The sequence below is a fragment of the Natator depressus genome, chromosome 3 (assembly GCF_965152275.1).
Source record: "Natator depressus isolate rNatDep1 chromosome 3, rNatDep2.hap1, whole genome shotgun sequence".
Taxonomy (NCBI): domain Eukaryota; kingdom Metazoa; phylum Chordata; order Testudines; family Cheloniidae; genus Natator; species Natator depressus.
The window spans coordinates 121867746-121888891 of record NC_134236.1 but is presented as its reverse complement, the minus strand read 5'-3'; the positions used below and the strand labels follow the sequence as shown (position 1 = coordinate 121888891).

The 21146-nt window shown below is 43.8% G+C and overlaps 1 protein-coding gene across 3 annotated transcripts in view; it reads left to right on the top strand.

The window, feature by feature from the left end:
- The window catches only part of AGPAT4 (1-acylglycerol-3-phosphate O-acyltransferase 4), a 123219-nt gene that overhangs the window by 12103 nt on the left and 89970 nt on the right, over positions 1–21146 (top strand). For 2 of the 3 annotated variants that reach the window (XM_074948728.1, XM_074948729.1), the window contains exon 2: positions 8394–8633. In XM_074948728.1, coding sequence (XP_074804829.1) covers positions 8456–8633 — 178 coding nt within the window. In that variant the 5' untranslated portion in view covers positions 8394–8455. Of the gene's footprint in view, positions 1–8393; positions 8634–17367; positions 17540–21146 lie in introns of those variants that run through there. The other variant, XM_074948730.1, reaches the window with a different exon arrangement.

Genomic DNA, 21146 nt, shown 5'->3' with positions numbered 1-21146 from the left:
TGTATTCATTCGGTGATGATTTGAAAAATAGTTTTAGGATAATGCTTATTTCTTGTTTGAATAAAAGCTTATTTAAACCCAGTACTGAGGCTGCTTTATTCTAGCCTGACTGTATTCTCTGCCTCAGCAACTGGTTCCTGTTTGTGAGAGTCAGTTTCAGTCAACAGCAAATGTGGCAGTGTGCAGTGTCCTGTAAGATATCTAGCTGTTCTAAACTTCCCCTGAAGCTCAACACTTTGGACTGTCATTCAGCAAAGCACTTAACCATAGCCCGGATCTGTAATGAGACTTAGACATGACAGTGCTGAGTACTGCAACACCTAACTTTTAGGCCCCTAGAAAATCACTGGTGCAACAATGGGATCCGTAAAGCCTGGGTTAGGTATCTTGGCTCCCTATACAATGCATAGACGCAGACATACCTAAAGAATGGGATCCACAAAAGCCAGCATGCTCAGCAGGGAACTACCTAAACTAGCCAATGGGAGATGCTGACAAGAGGGGTGTGTCCTAAACCTTGCACCTCTCATGGAATTAGATGCCTTAATCCAAGATGCAGTGATCCCCTGCTCTGCTAGCAACAGCTGCAAATCCCTCCCCTGAACTCAAATGGTTTAGGAGCCTAAGCTGCTGCTGGCAAGAAATGCAAGAGGTGGTGGTGCCTCGGCCTCTATTATCACTTTTAATCCAGTGGTTAGAGCCCTTACCTGGGCTGTGGGAGACTGGTTTAATTCCCCCCTCTTTGCCTGATGGGGGAAGAAGCAATTAAACCTGGGTCTCCCACATCCCAGATGAGTGCTCTAACCCCTGGACTAAAAGTTTTATAAGGAGGCATGTCCTCCTCTGGATTTTGAATGGGCCCCATTCTAACAGATCAGGCCCTACAGGCGAGGGGGGTGGGGGTGTGTGTGTGTCCCTTCCCTTGAATGTCACCGTCCTGTGTCCCCTGCTGCCTCTTCCACCTGATTTAAGGATTGTGCTGGGACATACATGGGAGATAAATGCCTGGGTCCTTAGAGCGAGGCAGCAGAGCACATGCCTAGAGGCAGGAACTTCTGCACCTAGGAGACTTTTGTAGTGAAAAATGTCGGTGCCTGCTGAGTCGGGTGGCAGCTCAGTGTGGGTTTTGCAGCGCCTACCACTGGGACTAAGAGCCTAAACCCCAGATTTAGATGCTTTAGTCTACAACAGATCCATCCATATGCAGCAAAGCAGTTTAAACCCATGCTTTGGTTTAAACACAGTGCTTTAAGGTAAAACATATCTTAGGTACTACTTGTAAGCATAGCAGGTACAAAATGCTCAGGCAGAAATGTGATTTCTTGTTGTGTCCCATTAGCGTAGCCTAGAGCCCAGAGAAACAGTGCAGTTTGACTGAATTTGCTGCTAGGGACTCTAAAATTCTGTTCCTGACTCTCTCCGCCCCAGTTTATGTGACCTTTAGGCAAGTCGCATAATCTCCTTGTGTGACTGTCATGGGCTAGCTGGCACTTTTAAGGGGACTCAGCTCAGCTTTTCCTGTGATGTGGCAGTTAACCCCCAGCTGATCCTGATCTGGTGACTCGGGGCAGGGCTACACTGGAAATTTCAAAGCGCTGTAACAGGAGTGCTCCTCTGGCAGCGCTTTGAAGTGTGAATGTGGTCGCGTGCGCGAGTGCTGGTAATCCAGCTCCACGAGGGGATTAGCTACGAGCACTAGGAGCCTGTTTACGCCAGCGCTTTGCAGCGCTCTGACTTGCTGCGCTCAGGGGGGTGATTAGTTAGGGCGCTATAAATGTAAGTGTAGCCAAGCCCTCAGTTACAGTTGGTGATCCCAGCTGTGACAGGATCAAGGTGGACTACATAGGGAGGAAAGAGAGTGCAGTGAAGGAGACCCAGGAAGGAAGAGCGAGGGAGCTCTCAATCTCAGGGAAGGGTCTGGTAAAGGTAGGCTGAAGAGGGCCTTTTGACACTGCACCCCATATTCTTCATAGAAATATTGTTATGATATGAATATGGCATAACTAAGATGTTTTATGCAAGAGGTATCATCAGAAAGGTTATGATCTACTGAATGTGTTTATCCAATTTGTATGAATGTATCATTTCTGTATTGGAGGTTAGGAATATTGACTATGTAACAATTACAACTGTGTGTGTATTTGCCTACTGTCTGGTGGGCGTTCCCCCCCAATCAGCCTCAGTGGGCCATTAGGAAGAACAACAAGACTTGGAAGATACTAATCTCCTGCCTTCCTGAGAAGCTCCCCAGGCTGCTGCTTTAATGCTGTGGGGTCAGGTGAGTGGGTCACCTGGTACTAGACCCCCACCTTGGGCTTTCAGTATTTTTCCATTGGGGGGGGGGATCAGACTGGGAAACACAAGATTCCTGCCTTAGGTAAATTCTATTAAAGGCTGGGAAGTAAGTCAATCAAGACGCTTCTCTATTGCCTCCCAGTCCAAGAGGGAAGATTGCTAAAAACACCTGAAGAGAAAGACAGGGCCTGAGTCCTGGAAATAACTGGAACGCTAAGCTACAGAAACTCTGCAGCCTGCCTAAAACAACATTTTAGGGTGAGAAATTACATTTTGTAACCTGTTTCTTGAGTGTATTAAACTTAGTTTGCATGTTTTGTTTTATTTTATTTGCTCAGTAATGTGCTTTGTTCTGTTTGCTATCCCTTTTAATTACTTAAAATCTACCTTCTGTGGTTGTTAAACTTCTGTTTGTTTGTTACAAATCCCAGTTTGTACAATTCATGAGGGCGGGGGCACAAAAAGCTGTGCATATCTCCCTCCACATTGAGGGAGGGGGTGATTTGTATGAGTTCGCAATGTGCAGATCTCTCTATACAGTACAAGACAATATTATTTTGGGCTTACGCTCCAAAGGAGGTGTGCATGTGAGTGCTGAGTAAATCCCTGAGCTGATTTCAATCTGTCTGCAGCTGGGTGTGGCCTTACCTGTCTATGTGCTAGAGAAGGCTTGAAGGCCTGCTCAGCTAGAGCAGGGTAAGGAAACCCAGGCTGGTAGAACGGGCAGAATCAGTGGGACCCCAGCATATCAGGTAGAACCCTGAATGGGGGGGGGGGGGTTCAACCCCGTCACAGGCCTATAGGAAAGAGGGAGGACCAAAGAGAACTCTACAATTCCCAGTAAGGGGGGAAGAGCAGGGAACTTCATAGTTTGAGAGGGGCCTAAAGCTCTTCTCTTTGGCAGTTGGTGTGGACTCTTTAGCTGGACTTTCCATTTCTGTTCCCTTCTGAGGTTCCGAAAAATTTGACCTTGCCAGAGGGCTAAGTCACTGAACGTGTTTTGAGAGAGAACTCATTTCGGGACCAAAGAATTGGTCAGTAGGGGGCACTGGAGATAAACTACTGCAACAGCCTGCATGTGGGGATAAAAGGAATGTTTGGAAGTGGTGTAAACAGAAGAGATGTCTGATCTGTCTCGCTTCAGAGCAAAACTAGATGTCTCTGATAACGGGAAAGGAGGAGTGCAGAGTAATGGCTGCTATTTATGGTCCTGACCTTGTAACCCCTTAGTCAAATAAGTGTGTAGCCTTAGACTACTCACTAGACAAGTGTTTGGCCCTCTATCTGTTCATACCAAAGGGAAATGCCCATCACAAAGCATCCTTTTGTTTGTTTGTTCTGACCACTTTCCCCCAATTAATTTAAGGGTGTTGATAAGATGGCTGCCAAAAAAACTGTTTTCTATCTTAATGTCTTCTGAGAATGTATTGATTGGGCCTTTTGTTTTCAAACGGCTGTTATGGCTTTCAGTCATGAGCTGTAAGAAAATTAGTGTGTATGTTTAATAAATCACACTCTAAGAGTTATGGGCCTTATCCTCTTCTCATTTACACTGGGGTTAACTGTGGATGACTACTGAAAACAATAGGGTGACATTGGTTTTAGTCACAGGGCTTCATTGTCCCCTCAGTGTTTAAAAAAAATCAGTGTCCTTGCCTGTGTTGACAACTGTACCTTTTGATTTTATTAAAATAAAATTGTACCTTGCACTATTTGCCTTTTTATTTATACTGTTTCCCAGGCTACAAGAAGTGCATTTTTATTTACGGTTACTTTCACTCTTTCATGCACTTGTGGTGTTTCATGCACCAGTGCGGTGGTGTTTGAGCTGCAAACACTGTAGGGGAATGTTCTTAAATCCAAAACACTAGCTTGGATTGAATTGGGGGAGCCGAGAGAGAGGGAGAACCTATTGAAATAAGGCTTTGTAATTCCCTAAGCTTTTAATTTTTTTTTTTTTTTTTACAAGAACAAGTGTCTCTACTTTGTCCTTATGACAAAGTTCCATCCCTAATTAAATTAACTATTTTTATTAAACTTAAATTTTGTGGCTGAGCTATGAAACAAGACAGTGACTTTCAAATGTACCATTGTGTCTTCATGAATTATTTTGAATACCCTGTTTTATCAGTGGCTATTGCTTTAATCTTACAAAGTTTAGCATCAAAGGCCTGCAGTATGTCATATGTTGAACATAAATGTAACGTGTTCAAGTTTAACATTTTTCTTTGGAAAACTACTGTAACAGTGAAAAGAATGAATCAGTGGAGTAATGGTATATTCTTCCTTCTTTTGAAAGGCTTTTGATCAGCTACCCTTAATACATGATTTTGTTAATCATGTCAAACAGTGATTTTCCCGCCCGCCCCCGGATCACCATTATACCAGACTCTGTTTTCATTTTATATTATGGGTTTCTTCTTTGATCCAGACCCTCACTGGTCTTTGGGAATTACATTAGATTAGAGGGATTCTGTGACATGGAATTAAAGAGGCTAGCTGGTTTTAATGAATGATTTTATGATAAGCCTAATTGCTGGAGTTTCAGTCAACGTACGGCATGCATTGATATATTTCCCATGCAATTGTAATTCAGTGCCTGCTATCTATGTTTATCTAACTTTAAACGTGTAAGTAGTCCCACTGATGGATTGAGGAAGTTGGTCTGTATCAGGAGAGAGGGTTCCTGTGGTTTTCTCCATATACTTGTTTACTTTTGGCAAAACTTATTAAAACCCTATTGAGGAAAAAGCACCAGTCCTATCTTGAGGTTCTATAAGATCAAAGGCTGGTTTCTGAATTGTAACTATATCCAATACTCCTCAAACATAAAAACAAACTTAAAAAAACCCTTGGCTCATTGACCAAACTAATAAACTTGCGGTCTCAAAAATGAATTTTTTAATAACACGTGAAAACAGGGATGTGATAAGGGTGTTATAATAATTGTTTTCCAGCCTTATTGATAATGGCTGCAACCTGCAACTGCTGCAATAAACATATGCCACATTGCCACTTTCCAACCTACAGAGAATTGTCAACCTTAACTTGTCTTCAGGCAGTACACAGTATAACAAGTAGAAGGAAGCAAATCTTCATTACACAAAGGGCATATATTGCACACTAAGATGGGGATCGATACCACCATTAGTTCATTTCATGTAAGTCACCAGCAACTATGAGATTCGGTGTTTTAATTGTCCTTTTCTAGCTACAGCTTGGTCAAAAAAACAACCTTTAATCCCTGGACAAATCACTTCCTTATTGCTTCACAGTGGTGTCAATCCAATGTATTCGGAAACAGATGAGCCATTAAACATGGGGTATCAGGTTCAAGTTGATTTGGATCTGGATTGTTTACTACAATACCAATAAAATAGTACAGTTGTGTTTAGGGGCACTAACTCAGGATCAAGGCCCCAGTGTGTTAGGTACTGCACAAAGTCAGTCCCTGCCTCAAAGAGCTAGCAATCCAGGTGAAAATACTGTGGGGTTACCAGATCCCACTGTGTAACTTCCTTCGACATAGAAGATCCAGGAACAGGGTAAGCTATTAAAGGAACATTTTGTTTTTTCTATTAGTATGAAATTTTATTAGTGTTAGTTTTTCCAATTAGTGACCTTTGATTTTTATAGCAAATGAGATGGGCTATCTTTTTAATGAACAATTCACTAGCATTACAGCACAATGCAATGTGGGGGCTCATATGTTGCTGAAATCAATGGAGGGAGTAGTTCATACATCTAAGACCAGAATTCTGCCTCACGAGCATGGGCCCAAATATGCGCTCCTTATTCAGGCCGAACTCTCACTGGCATCGGTGGGAGTTCTGTTTGAGTAAACACTACTGAATTGGGTCTTTCATGTCTGAGCACTAATGTTTATACTGCTTCCTGTGTATATTGTGCCCAATGAGAAAACTGTGAAAACATGAAGCAATTGAGCAAGCTGTGCGTACTGAATGCTGTGACAAGCAAATTCTCTCTCTCTCTCTCTCTCTCTTCCCCCCCCCCCCCCCCAAATTTTGATAGGTCCCTCACTGAGTTCAAATGACAACAGGCCCTCAAAATGATGTCTAGAATTGAGGGTCTGCTTCCTGCAGGAGCAGGATTGTGCCCAACTGGGGAAGAAAAACACAAATGATAGATTGAGGGTTTAATTTGAATATACCAAAAAAGGCATGTTTATGTATAGTGAGCAGTGACGTAAATACGCCCTGAGGAGAGGTTTTTAACAATCATAAAAATGAGATAACATACTTTCTTTTGCAGTGTGGCAGAAAACTCCTAACTGCTTACTTTAATAATGGAAAGGGTAAATCTAATGGAAGGTTTGTTTATCCATGGAAGCATGCTTTGTTAAAACTAATCTATATGTTACTTATACAAAATGCAAATTTACTTGGATTTTGTTGGTAACTTTGTAGTTATGCTCCTGGTAATGTGATCGTGTTAGCTACAGTGATGATCCCAGCTGACTGAATTCAGATTTTTGTTTAAAAAAAAAAAATGATGCTACCAACCAGACAACCATCACATTTTCTGCCCATGAAGTCTTAATAGTCAATCTTTGTTATTTTTAGGGTCTCCAGGGTTGGTATAGGTATAAATAGCTATTCAGAGCTATAACCTTCCATTGATGATATCTGTCAAGCAGGGTTATTTCCCTTGTCAAGCATGTCGGCACAGATGGGAAAGAGAGAACATTCTGTATTAATGCTACTGATTTTGAGTAATAGACTGGATCTGTGATAGTTCTTGCTTTATCTATTCAAGGGACATTGGCAGGTCACCTTTTGGGCCTTAACTTCTATCTTAAAATTGCCTAATGGTGGTAAAAATTTTTTTAAAATGTCACCACTTTCACACACAATTCCTTTACAAGGGATCTAAAGGCTATATTGTTGGGGTGCTGTTTGCTGGCTCTGTAGCAACAGTTGCCTAACCAAAACTAGTCTGAGAGCTCTGCAGCGGAGATCCCATTGAGGATGCCAGTGCATAAAGAAGTAAACCAAGACTTGATAATTGCATTATATTAGAATAGCAGGAGAAAAGCCGCATGCTATTTTTAAAAAGGAGGACTACTTCTTCTCCTCATTTTTAAGCTATATGTTCATTTCAAATGATCGAGAAAGGATTTGATGTTTGATGGTCCTTTGGAGCTTTTGTAGGCTTAAAAGTGAGCTGCAAAATGTTCTGAGCTGGTTCACTTTTTCAGCTTCTCTGCACTATTGAATAAAGACTCAGTCCTGCAAGATGATCAGCTCACTTGCTCTATCTAGCAAAACACTTAGTTATGTGATTAACTGTAAACAGCTGGGTAGCTTTATTGATTTCAATGGGACTGCTCACATGCTTAAAATTTAAGCATGTGCTTCTCATCTCTATTGCACTGAGCCAGAATGTTTAGCACCTGGCAGAACTGAGTGTTTTGTAGAGGGGGACTGGGCTTCCAAAGCAAAATAAGTTACACATGCAGGTATGTATGTAGTACCATTCACTAGCAGGGACTAAGGACGCGTGACCTATCAGCCACTTTCTCAGAGGTCTGGTGGACCTTGATTAAAACTGCTGTCCCAGGGCATGAAGCAAACAGTTTTTCTTTGTTTTTTGTCTTTAATTTCTCAAGACTGTACGAATGTAACTTTTGGGGCTCCTCATGAAGGTAAAGTTCAAGGAATATATCTTATTTCAAATGTAATTGTCTGAACACCATTCTGTACAGTTATTTCATACTTTATCAATAAGGATCTGAGTCAGCAGAGCATATGAGCATGGTTGACATTGAGTACCTGGGTAATCCCATCTCTATCCAGCAAAGCACTTCATTCTTGAAGTCAGTGGGATTTAGGCATAGGAGCACGTGTTCATCACCAAGCGATGTAAATTGTTTGAAAATGTGGCTTTGTTTTTCAGTGTCTGTTTTTGTAAGTATTTGTAACCAGGTCTTTCTCTTAAGAATAGAAAAAAAGATTTAGTAGGAAAGCAGTGACTTCACTGCTAACACTAGTCGTGAGTTATCTACGTATTCAAATTTTTATTTCTATTTAACTTTATTTCTGTTTACTAACAGCTGCTGTTGTTGCTTGGTTTTGCAGACTATCTTCTGAATTCCTGGATTTTCTCTTTCTGGCAGTTACCCTTCCATTCTTAAAGAACCATGGACATCATTGGCTTTCTGAAGTCTCAGTTCATTTGCCACCTTCTTATCTGCTACATATTTATAGTGTCCGGACTGATGATTAACTTCATTCAGCTCTTCACACTTGTCCTCTGGCCAGTCAACAAGCAGCTTTTCAGGAAGATCAATTGCAGACTGGCTTACTGCATTTCAAGCCGTAAGAATTTTTAAAAAGTTTTATTTCCATATCTTGACCAATGAATTAGTTGTTAGGTATTAATCTTATCTATGTTTGCATATTCATGCATATAAATCCCTACATTTTTGCTGTGATACTATATGTGTATTGGTTAAAGTATGTGAGGGTTTTTTTTTTTTTATCAAAATGTGCTAGAGTGTAACTTTTTCGTCCACTCATACTGGGGCATTCATTTGACACAAGATAACATAGATATTGGATTCTTATGATAAGCATCACGTTTGATTGGCCAAAAAAGTAAATACTGACCAAGGAATGATGCAACTTAATATTTACAGAGGCATACTGTCACTGTATATAGTTACATACCATTCTAAATGGTTTTCATCTAGTATATCTTCCGATTTCTCCATTATCCTGAAGAGATTCATGGACACACATGACTTTGTTTTTTAAATTGGGTAAGTGTTCCAGATTTCAGTAGTGTTGGCATGAAAAGATGATAAATAATACTGGCTCACGATACGACTCCTGCATACAGTACTAGCTTGATTTGAAACTATTGCTTTTATTCATTGAATAAACATGTCAAATTTTAGAGTACTGTATCTATGCCAGGGGTGTAGCCACTGGTGGGCCTCGGTGGGCCACAGCCCACTCACTTAGCATCCTGGCCCACCCAAATCTGAGCAAAGGTGTAGCTTTGCCACAGCGGCCTGGAGTGTCACTCAAGCACATGAAATCCAGGATGGAGCTGTGTGTCCACCCTTCAGAAAGCACTCAAGCACATGAAATCCAGGATGGAGCTGTGTGTCCACTCCAGCAGCTCTGCCTTGCCGTTTTCTAAGCCACCCCATGTGCATGCCCATCTTGGCAGGTGCAACCCTGTGTCTGGGGGCACCAGGGCTAGAAAGAGGGCGTGGCGTCGGGGGAGAAGCTGAGCTAGCACAGTCTGTCATTGCCCATCCACCCAAAAGTCGGGGCCCACCCAAATTTCCTACACCACTGATCTGTGCACAGTATTTAGGTGTATATAATCATAAGAATGACCATACCAGGTCAGACCAATGGTCCATCTAGCCCAGTGTCCTGTCTTCTGATAGCGGCCAATGCCAGCTGTCCCAGAGGGAATGAACAGAACAGGTAATGACCAAGTGATCCATCCCCTGTCGCCCATTCCCAGCTTCTGGCAAACCAAGACTATGCTAGGGACGCTTCAGAGTTTGGTTTTGCATCCCTGCCCATCTTGGCTAATAGCCATTGATGGACCTATCCTCCATGAATGTACAGTAACTCCCCACTTAATGTTGTTTCAATCTTACGTCCCTGCTCAATTACAGAACATGATCCATTTAAAGTTGTGCTATGCTTTGCTATAATATCATTTGGCTGCCTGCTTTGTCCATAGCTAGCAGCCTTCCCCCTCCTCCTCCTGCCCATGGCAATCAGCTGGCTTGCGGTGTTCAGGAGGCGGGGGAGGGAGGGGGAGCCTGCAGGCAGTGTCCTCGCTCCTCTCCCCTCCCTTCTGCCTCCTGAATGCCGCAAGCCAGCTGATTGCCACGAGCAGGAGGCAGAGGGAGCGGGGAGGAGCAAGGACTCTGTGTGCGGAGGGAAGAGGAGGCGGGTTAAGGGGGGGGCTTGGGGGAAGGGGTGGAGTAGGTGGGCCGAGGGTTGAGCCCCTGCCTCTGGTGCTTGCAGAATAGGGGAAGCTGCCGGCGCAATGTGCTTCTCCTAGCCTACAGCACCTTCAGCCTCCTTGCCTGCCTCATTGTCTCCAGTGCTAGTGGGCGGTGCCTGTGTGGGTAAGGCGGGGGCACCTCCCAACTATACTACTGTACTGTATGGCAAAAAAAAAAATTTCCCTGGAACCTAACCCCCCCCCCCCATTTACATTCATTCTTATGAGGAAATTGGATTCTCTTAACATCGTTTCACTTAAAGTCGCATTTTTCAGGAACAGAACTACAACGTTGAATGAGGAGTTACTGTGTATCGTTCTTTTTTGAACCCTGTTATAGTCTTGGCCTTCACAACATCCTCTGGCAAAGAGTTCCACAGGCTGACTGTGCGTTGTGTGAAGAAATACTTCCTTTTTGTTTGTTTTAAACCTGCTGCCTATAAATTTAATTGGGTGACCCCTAGTTCTTGTGTTATGCGAAGGAGTAAATAACACTATTTACTTTCTCCACAGTAGTCATGATTTTATAGACCTCTATCATATCTCTCCTTAGTCATTTCTTTTCCAAGCTGAAAAGTCCCACCCAATCTTATTAATCTCTCCTCATATGGAAGCTGTTCCATACCCCTAATAATTTTTGTTGCCCTTTTCTGTAGCTTTTCCAATTCCAATAGATCTTTTTTGAGACGAGGTGACCACGTCTGCATGCAGTATTCAAGATATGGGCGTACCATAGATTTATATAGAGGCAATATATTTTCTCTTATCTATCCTTTTCCTAATGAATCCTAATAGAGAATACAATAGTTAGACTGCTCATCTAGCACCAAATGGGAGCTTTGTTTGAATAAGGGCTCCTGAATTTTTGGCCTCTTATTTTATTGAGGAAAATAATGTTCAGAATATTACTAAGAGAAAGTTATAGGGCCAGATTCTGGTACTTACTCATGTTCAGTACTACTTTGCAGCACATCTGGTTCCTTTGACGTCAGTGGGTCTAGTTTTACAATAAGATTGCACTCAGGGAGGAAAAGGGTGGCAGAATTTGGCGCATAAGTATCTATTATTGCCTGTATTTTTCTACAATACATGGTAAAGTGTTTATGCATGTTTAATAAAAATCAAATGGCTGTGATCTCGTTGGTGTAAATCAGGAACAAGTCCACAGAGGGGAGAAGAATTCCGCTAGCATAAAAAACAGTTGTGATCAGAATCAGCCCAAAAGGAGAAACAATGTAACCTGCCCATTTTCAATAGCAGCATAGGGACTGTAGAATACTAATGTGTTCCCAACTGTCACTGTTTCTAAAATCATTGGGCTAAATCCTTAAATCCATGTTCAGTTTTTACAAAGTCCTTGCTCAGCTAAAACTTCCATTGACTTCAGTGAGCAAGGAGTTAAGAATTTGGCCCATTGCTGTTCGACCACCTGGAGCCATAAATACAAGTTTCACGTGGTGGTGAAACATGCTGTCGGACAGGTTGGCTTTTCGGTGTTATTGTAAAAGTGCATGCCTTGTGAGGTGCACGGAAGAGATCCGCATACGACTGTCCCAGTGCTCTAATTGCACAGGACTTGGCACAGCTCTAGAAGAGAGAATATCCTCATTCTATCAGAAAACTGCCTAAACCTGAGCCCCTAGAAATGCATTGCAGTTAAGTGCAGTAACAAGGGCTTGCTGAAAGCAATGTTTCAGTTTATCCAGTACTAAGAACCTGAGACAGGAAAAGGCTTGATCCTACCCATCAGTGCCTGATGAATCACTGTGTGTTTTGGAAAATCAGCTATACTTCTCTGCTCATAAGCAGCTGCTGGTTTTCCACAACACATGACACACTTTGCTTGTTGGGAGACAAAATGGAGTTCCTCTTCCCCGTCTCGCTCTCCTCTATCCACACAGTCAATCAGTGTAACCACAATCTTTTAAACTGGTAACACTGTCATTTGAATGGACTCTTTCATTTTACACCTGAGAGCAAGAACCCATATGCCAGGGGTGGCCAACCTGTGGCTCCGGAGCCACATGCGGCTCTTCAGAAGTTAATATGCAGCTCCTCGTATAGGCACCGACTCCGGGGCTGGAGCTACAGGCGCCAACTTTCCAATGTGCCGGGGAGTGCTCACTGCTCAACCCCTGGCTCTGCCACAGGCCCTGCCTCCACTCCACTCCACCCCTTCCCACCCTCTCCCCTGAGCCTGCTGTGCCCTCGCTCCTCCCTCCTGCCCCCCCACCAGAGCCTCCTGCACCCCACAAAACAGCTGATCAGGAGGAAGGGGGAGACACTGATCGGTGGGGCTGCTGGTAGGTGGGAGGCTCGGGGGGAGGGGGTAGCAGATGGTGTGGGGGGGGGGGGGGCTGCTGACTTATTACTGTGGCTCTTTGGAAATGTACGCTGGTAAATTCTGGCTCCTTCTCAGGCTCAGGTTGGCCACCCCTGCCATATGCAGCTCTGTGACCAACCTTGGGCATGTTGTAGATTAGACTGTCTTAAGCTCTGATGCATGGAGAGCGGGGTAGATGTCAGTCTGCTCAGTGCCTCTTGAAGATGTGTTTAAGGGCAGAGACATTAGTGTCTGTTTACTGGAAGGCACTTGGTGGAAGATGAGCATAGGAATGATTTAGTTGGGAGGGGTCCAATGGCAAATGACTCTCAAATAAAGAGAAAGGGAGCCTCTTAGAATCTCATGAAGCCATCATTGGATCAGGGGAAGCTCCAAAGAAAAGACATCTGATGTCTGATAATTTCCCCTCACAGAGCTGTCACCAGGCCCATTCCACCAAAAACCCCAAGTTCACTTTATTTTCTAGAGACTAGTAGGGATAGACTTTTGAGGTGTTTACTTTTTTTTTACATGGTTTTCATTTACACCAGGGTCTAAGCATTTTTTTTTTTTACAAGAATAGTTGCAAAGGGACACTTACCACTTACCACACCCTCTGCAGTCTGCCAGATGATCTTGTTGATTTTTTTTTTCAATGTCTTGGGCCTTAAGCCATGTCAAAAAGTCCAAGTGAACCCCTTCCACAGTGTTAGACTGTTTATGGGATTCTATTTTCCCTCACTAGGATCTTCAGCCCTGGCTCTGGGCCGTTTAAATTCATTCCATGTTTGGGCTCCCAGATAAGCCATGCCTCCTCCATTGAGGTTTATGTCCCTTTACCTGTGGCTGGTAGGGGAACCTAGACCTGCCCACTACCCTGGGTTCCAACTCAGGGACCCTATACACACCAGCCATGTGCTGATCAACTTCAGTCCTTCACTGCTATTTCCATGGGCCTCTTCCTACCGGCCCCTCTTTCTAGCCATAAGTCAGGGCCAGTGTTCTCAGGTTCTTCCCAGCTGTGTACCTCTGTCTGATTGCCAGGCTCCTTTGGCCAGAGAGGAGCATCCTTCACTGCACTGCTCCCAGCCTGGAACTGAACTGCCAAGACCAGGCAGCCAGCAGGCCCTGATTGGTGGCTGCTAGCCCTTGGAGGGCTAGGTGTGTCTAGCTTTCAAAATGGATGCTCTGGAGAGTCTTCTCTAGGCAAGCTTGAAGGACCCACCTTCCCTTCTCTGTTCCCCTCAGCTCACTGCTGCTTGAAGTGGGGTGTAGCAGGACCGTGGGAACCCAAAGCAGGGAGCCACAAAATTGAATGCACCCTGCCACACCAGATTTCAAAGAAGCCTCCATTTGTATTGCAGGCAACAAGTTTTGTCACTTTTAATGTGTTTTAATACTCAGATTGCATTTGTACTCTATTTGTATCTGAACATGGAGTGTTTTGCTTGCAGATGCTATTCACTTGTGTGCATAAGTGACTCCATGCATAGGGCCAGATACTGGAGCTGAGCCAAGGCCAGTGGGGCAGTGTAGCGCTAAAGCCAGCTTAGTTGTCTACTAGAGAAGTACCCCTGCTGAGAGGACTTGTGTGGCTGGCGAGCCACAGCTGCTTCTATTCCACCCTCATGCATGATTGTGACTGCAGGGGCTGCAACCTGGTGTTGTCTTATTTGTGGATGGGAGTATTGATTACTGATTGATCTCTTAGAGTGCATTAGTTAAACATTCTGTCTCCTGAGGGCAATAGCATTCTTAACTACACTGGGATCCCCCAGCTGCTCACAAGGCCCCTAGAGGCTGGCAAAATTGTCCTAGATGAGAACAGCTGTTAAAAGAAAAGGAGTATTTGTGGCACCTTAGAGACTAACAAATTTATTTGAGCATAAGCTTTCATGAGCTACAGTTCACTTCATCGGATGCATTCAGTGGAAAATAAAGCTGTTGAGCTTCTCTAGTTTATGCTAGAGGCTGGCCTAGCATCTGGATAGACCTGGGATCAGGAGTGGTGGCCACTGTTGCACACTGTCCTCAATTATGCAATGCGCTGCTTCAGCCACTGTTGCACATCTGGCCCACAACATTGACTTGGCTGAAAGAGGCCTTGTTTTAAAATTTTGCCGTTCATGCCCAGAGCAAGCTAGCTGTAGGGTAAGAGTGATTCTCTCCTCCCACCGCCCCCGCGTGGTGCACTAAAGGTCAGCAAGCCTGGAATGAGTCATCCATATGATGAGTTATCCATATGTGCTTGGTGTTTGAACAAGGGGAAAATGGTATTAAGGTTAAAACAACAACACAATCTGTATTTGAAAGAAACTGCATTAAACTAATCAGTAAAAATTAGTGTTTTAAAAAGTGTAAGCAGTAAAGTCTTTGGAGCCTTGGGGTATTGATTAACAAAACAACTTAGGTTGGGTCATTCCATGTGTAGCTCTGACGGAAGTCTTTGCAGGATCGGGCCCTTGGTTTATGCTTGGAGAAAGTAAAGAAGCGTACTTTGAAATGGTGATAACCCTCATATTGCTTTGCGCAATTTGTAATAGCATGAATCACAGAGTCAACCAAAACAGTGAAATAGAGCAGGAATTGTTGGCATAACTCCAGAGCTAAGTGAGGGCAGCATAGCAAATTCCATTAGATCAAGCGAGCACCTCCGTTTTGATGTTGAAGGTAAAGATAATTTCACAAAATTCAGGGGAATTGTTTCATCTTCAACACTACAGAAGTTCTCATGACGTCACAAATGCAAAGGGTGGTAGAGATTGGTTTTGCTTTATTTTCTGCTTTGGACATACAGTATTCTCACTTGTCCATTTTCAGCATCTGCTGTCATGGTAGCTTATCTTCCTTTATTCTCTCATCATGACTAAGTACTGCTGGCTTCTTGGAATAGTCTGTGAATTTATATGTTCTCATCCTGACTCTAATCTCTCCTGCACCAGATAAGAGTGATCATAATCAGACCTTATATGTGCTGTTAGTTTCAAGAGATCATTGGCTTATTTTTAGTACACCCCTCCCCCATCCTTAAAACAGGAAGAGTTATAGATGGCAGCTATATGAGCTTCCCTGCGTTGCCTGACCAATGTTCCTGGTGCCCTGAGAGGCCACCACCCTAAATGAAATAATGCACTTCAGTCTTCACTGACCAGTTTTTAAAATACGATCAAATGCTGCAGGGAAGTTTTTAACTTGAAGGGGGTTATTACGGCTGCAATTTGCTTCTAACTCCAATGGGCAGAAGTAATTTGTAACTAACTTAGGCTACTGCATGCTGACCCTTCGTGCTCACACTGTCTCCGTTGCAAACCACTAGTCAAATCCTGATGTGGATCTGGCAAAGTGAGTTTAGTGAGAGTCTTGTTTGTCCACATCACTCCCTGTTGGCTGCAAGAGCAGAGGGTGTTCATTTGCCTTGGCAGAACTGTATGGGGAAGTTGTACACTGCTAGTCTGCATTATTCTTGGCTCAAGCCCAGTATGTGATTGTCAGTCACTCACTTTAGTGAGTACAACATTCTATCCCAAATGAAACAAAATATTGGTACAAAATCTTTGCTCTGGGCTGAAAACACTTTTAGGCCAATAAGGCTTAGCTTCAAACATGTGTTTAATAATTTTGATTCAAATCTCTGTTAATTCCCCTCTTTAAAATGACAACGCCGATAAACCCTCCTCTGTACTGAACTGCTGGGTGCTGCTGTAATATAATATCAAACAGTGTAAAGTTCAACATGGAGCTTAAAATAAATGTGTGCTTAAAAGCTGGTGTTGGAACATAGATCTGGCAAACCACCAGATTTTTATAAAACTACATAGGGATAGACTGTGCTCAGCCTTTGCATAGAAGCTGAGAGCACTCAAGAATCAATCTTTCTCTCCCCCCCTCTTAGTGTGGGGTGCAGTGGAGCCCTTGGGGGGCAATCACAGTTCTTGCACTTGTAGAAGGACTGTTTCCTCTGTATGATCTTGGGGAGGCTGCAAACCACCACAAAAAGGATGATGCAGAACCATGCCCCCCACCTGTGCTGGTCTGTGGAGCTGGTCTAGTGTAATGTGGGGAGCAGTCTGGACCCTTTACAGATAGGGTATAGCTTGGGTACTCCCACAGCCTACATGAGAGCTGAGAGAGGGACTATGTCTCTGTGATTGTTCTTGGGATGACCAGGACTGACAGTGACATTGTTACATCCCCCTCCAGTGAGAGGGAGACTTGCATGTGCTTAACTGGGTGTCAGCTCCCTGACACCTCTAGCCTGTTAGCCACCCAAACAACCTCCTCTGGGCTGTGCCAGCCCTTACTTTGCCTTGTAGGCTAATAGGTGTACCCAGTCTGAGTCCCTTTGAAACATTTCTCTGTAGTGTCCAGCCCCTTACCCACTGGTTACGTACAGAAAAAAACACATCTGCTGTCCCCAAGGGGTCAGTGTACACACCAGCGTGGTTGATTCAACTCCGGATCAGCTGCTTATGTAATACCACAGCACTGAGCTACAGTTATAGTAAAAACAATCATAAGTTTATTATCAACATTCAAAATGTAAGAGATAGTGAGTAAGGACAATGCAAACAGAAGGGTTACATTAAAAAACCGGAATCATAACATGATTCCTAGAGACTAAACTTAAGTTAACCTCCAGTCTGAATAAGTTTTTTTCACCCAAATGTCCTTTGCAGTATTTCGAGCAGGGCAGGTTGTGATCTGTTTTCATTCATGTAATTGCACTGCCTGATTACTTCCTAGGTGCAAAATGAAGGAGTATCTGCCTTGCCTTCTCTTATCTTCTCCAGAGTTCCTTGTTTGTTTGTTCTCCGTGTCAGGACGACTGCCTGCCGCTTATTCTCTGGTGTGCTGCTTCCTGCACTGCTGACTTCGTATGTGAAGGACCTTCCGGTTTTGTTAACTTTAGACTGAGGGAGACAGGTGAATAAACATCCTTTGTCTGGCAGAAAGCTGTTTGTCACCTCTGCCTTGACAGTCTTTATGAACATATTTTCTGTATCCAGCGAACTTTTTTACATCGTTTGTGTACATGCATTTCACAATGATATTAATGACCATCGTGACCTTGTCTTTCATTTTAAGATCTCATTTGATTTTCTTTGGTGGAACCAGAATGTACGTACTAGCTTCAGGATATTCTTGTATCAGTTGGCACTGAAGGGTTCTTAAGGTCACAGTCTCTGTGGCAGAGCTCTGACTGGGGCAGCGCTGACCCCCAGCATGGACCAGTTTTTGAAGCGGCCTTTAGAATGTAGCTCTGCTACAGAGAGATTCTTCTCCACATTAAAAATTATTCTGCTAAAATAAACCAGAATGTGACTCCAGTGATTGGGTAAACAACATCCTCAAGGTGTCACTTAGTGCCATGCAGAGGGTCTTCAGTGGGGCCTAGGCCTTGTGTGGGCCATCTGCTCAGGGGAGAATTAGCTCACGCACTTCAGTGCTCTTGCAGGCTCTCTGCATGGGTGAGTAAATTTTGCCCTATGTATTGACAATGCTGCTTCACAATGGGTGCACTTGGCTTTCAAAAGGAAACTGAAGAATAAAAGCAGTGGTACAGTTGTGTGAACAAATGCTTACTTTTAAAATGTCTTGGCTCCTAATCTGACTTATAAATAAATTAAAGCAGTGCTAAATAACTGTTCTTGTGCTTTCAAAGAGATATTATTACACTTCTGGGTAAAGTTACTTTGCAAATTACGACTTACAAATGACTGTTTGGGGGATATGAGAGCCGGGGATAGGGGGTGCTCCTCACCCTTATTTGCTGAGGGAGCAGAAATGAAATGGAAAAACAATGGATCCACTAGCCCAGCTCTCACCTGCCATCATATACCACAAGACCTCCCTTTATTCCAGGGTATACATAAATCGCACAGAACTGTGCTCTAGTGCATAAGACATGCATAGCCCTTGCACAGGTGCTCTGCATCCTGCCTCCCTCATTCAGTGGAAGGAACAGAGCTAGCTCTGCCAAGCATGGGGCCTTGTGTCCTGGGGGTTGGGTAGAGTTTGCCCCTATGTGCAGACAGTAACATGTACCCTTTGGCTTTCTGTGGATTTAAATTTTCTGTGACCCTAAGAGACCCTTTATGTCAACTAGCAAAGGGCCCACTCAACCTGCTGTTGTCCGAGCATTTAGCCAAATGGCATCTTGTAAGGTATTATCTTAATAGCTGGTGATAGGCTGGTAATGAATATCTTTGCATGGTGTATGTATAGTTGTATGTGCAGAGGTATGTATGTATGCTGGTAATATGTTCTTAAAACACGCTGTGGAGGCATGTTGTGAAACAAAGTTGTCCTAGACAAAAGAACGTTGTTTTAGCTAAAAGAAAAGCAGTACTTGTGGCACCTCAGAGACTAACCAATTTATTTGAGCATAAGCTTTCATGAGCTACAGCTCACTTCATCGGTGAGCTGTAGCTCACGAAAGCTTATGCTCAAATAAATTGGTTAGTCTCTAAGGTGCCACAAGTACTGCTTTTCTTTTTGTGAATACAGACTAACACGGCTGCTACTCTGAAACCTGTTGTTTTAGCTGTTTGCCCATGTCTGCATTGTAAATTGAGTAAGGTGATGCTGGAGACAATGAAGGAACATCCACGGTATCCAAAGTAATTAAAGAGAGCAAATTCACAGGACCATGAAGAAGACAGCCTGGCATCTGCACACCAGCAGGGCGAAGGAACTTTGTCTGGGTTCCATTTTAAAAGACCATGGACTTCGGGAAATATAAGGAGAGCAAAAGACTTTCTAGTTCTCCATCACTTACAGGACAGAAAAGAGAGCACCCTCTCATTCTGTGAACGTTGGATCCTCCTACCAGAAGGCTGGTGCTGCTGATAACTTGATGGACATGAGAGAGCTGTTTCGGCAAAGATTGTAAAGTTATCTTAGGCCAAATCTACACTCTAAATTTACATCGGTATAACTGCCTGGCTCAGGGGTGTGAAAAATCCACACCCCTGAACAATGCACTTATACCAACCTAACCTCCAACGTAGACTATGTTGACAGGAGGGCTTCTCCCAGCGACATAGCTACCGCCTCTTGTAAAGTGGATTAACTGTGCCGACAGGGGAGAAGCTTTCCCATCGGCATAGTGGCAGCGTCCTTGAAGCACTACAGCATTTTAAGTAAAAAGGAGGACTTGTGGCACGTTAGCATCTGATGAAGTGAGCTGTAGCTCACGAAAGCTTATGCTCAAATAAATTTGTTAGTCTCTAAGGTGCCACAAGTCCTCCTTTTCTTTTTGCCAATACAGACTAACACGGCTGCTACTCTGAAACCAGCATTTTAAGTGTAGACCTGCCTTTAGAAACTAAAAAGCGTGTTATATTGTTTTGTTTGTAACCCTTTCTTTGTTTGCCTTAGTGTCACTTAAATCTGCTCTTTTATTAATAAACATTCTTAGCATTGAGAGAGGTTTACTATATTTAAGGTACAGTGTGCCCTCAGTGAGCCAACAGGCTGGTGTGTACACTGTCACTTTGGAGGCAGCAAACTTGATTTCTGTGGGTATCTTGAGAAGGACTGGACACTGCAGAAACACATCCCTGGGAAACTGGGGACCACTGAATGTTACCTGCTAGGCAGGATTAAGAATGGTAGAGTCTGAAGGAGTTTGGTGCGGCAGACAGGCTGCTGTGACAGCCTAAATCCTCAGTTCAGTTTCACGTCCCCTTTCACAGGGTGTGCTTTATTAATAACAGATGGAAAAGGCAGAAAGTAACATGCACAGTTGTGTAACTGACTTTTCTACTTTGCATAAACTTGGCAGGGAGAAGATGCATCCTTCCCCTGAGGTCACCCTTTCCTGGCTATTATCAACAGATGCATGCTCGCTCCTAATCATGTGCCCTGTGACTACAGCTCAAAGCATGCTGAGGTGTACATATGTGCCCCAAGGCCCAGTGTCCTGTTAGAAGTGTAAGGAGCCCTCTTGCATCCTTATACTTGCTACCTGTGTGAAGGGAAATGTTGTGGTGGGGAGAACATGACTTCCTTCTCCTCTTGTGCAGGTGGATAGGCAGGCATGCACAGGAAGCGAGATGAGCCACGAAGGTCATGGCTTACTTTTCCCCCATGGAGCAAGTAAGCAGTAGGGATTGAAAGGGAAAGGTTAGGCTTAGGGCCCTACCAAATTCATGGCCCATTTTGGTCAATATCACAGTCATAGGTTTTTAAAAATAATTTTCATTTTTTTTCAGCTATTTTTAAATCTGAAATGTATAACACAGTGTTATAAATGTAGGGGTTCTGACCCAAAAAGGAGAGGGTGCGGGGGGGGGGGGGATCGCCAGGGGTTGCGGTACTGCTACCCTTACTTCTGCTCTGCTGCTGGCTGCAGTGCTGCCTTCAGAGCTGGGCAGCTGGAGAGCGGTGGCTGCTGGCCGGGAGCCCAGCTCTGACAGCAGAGCCGCAGCCAGCAGCAGCACAGAGGTAAAGATGGCGTGGTATGGTATTGGTGGTGTATTGCCACCACTCTCCAGCCACCCAGCTCTGAAGGCAGTGCAGAAGTAAG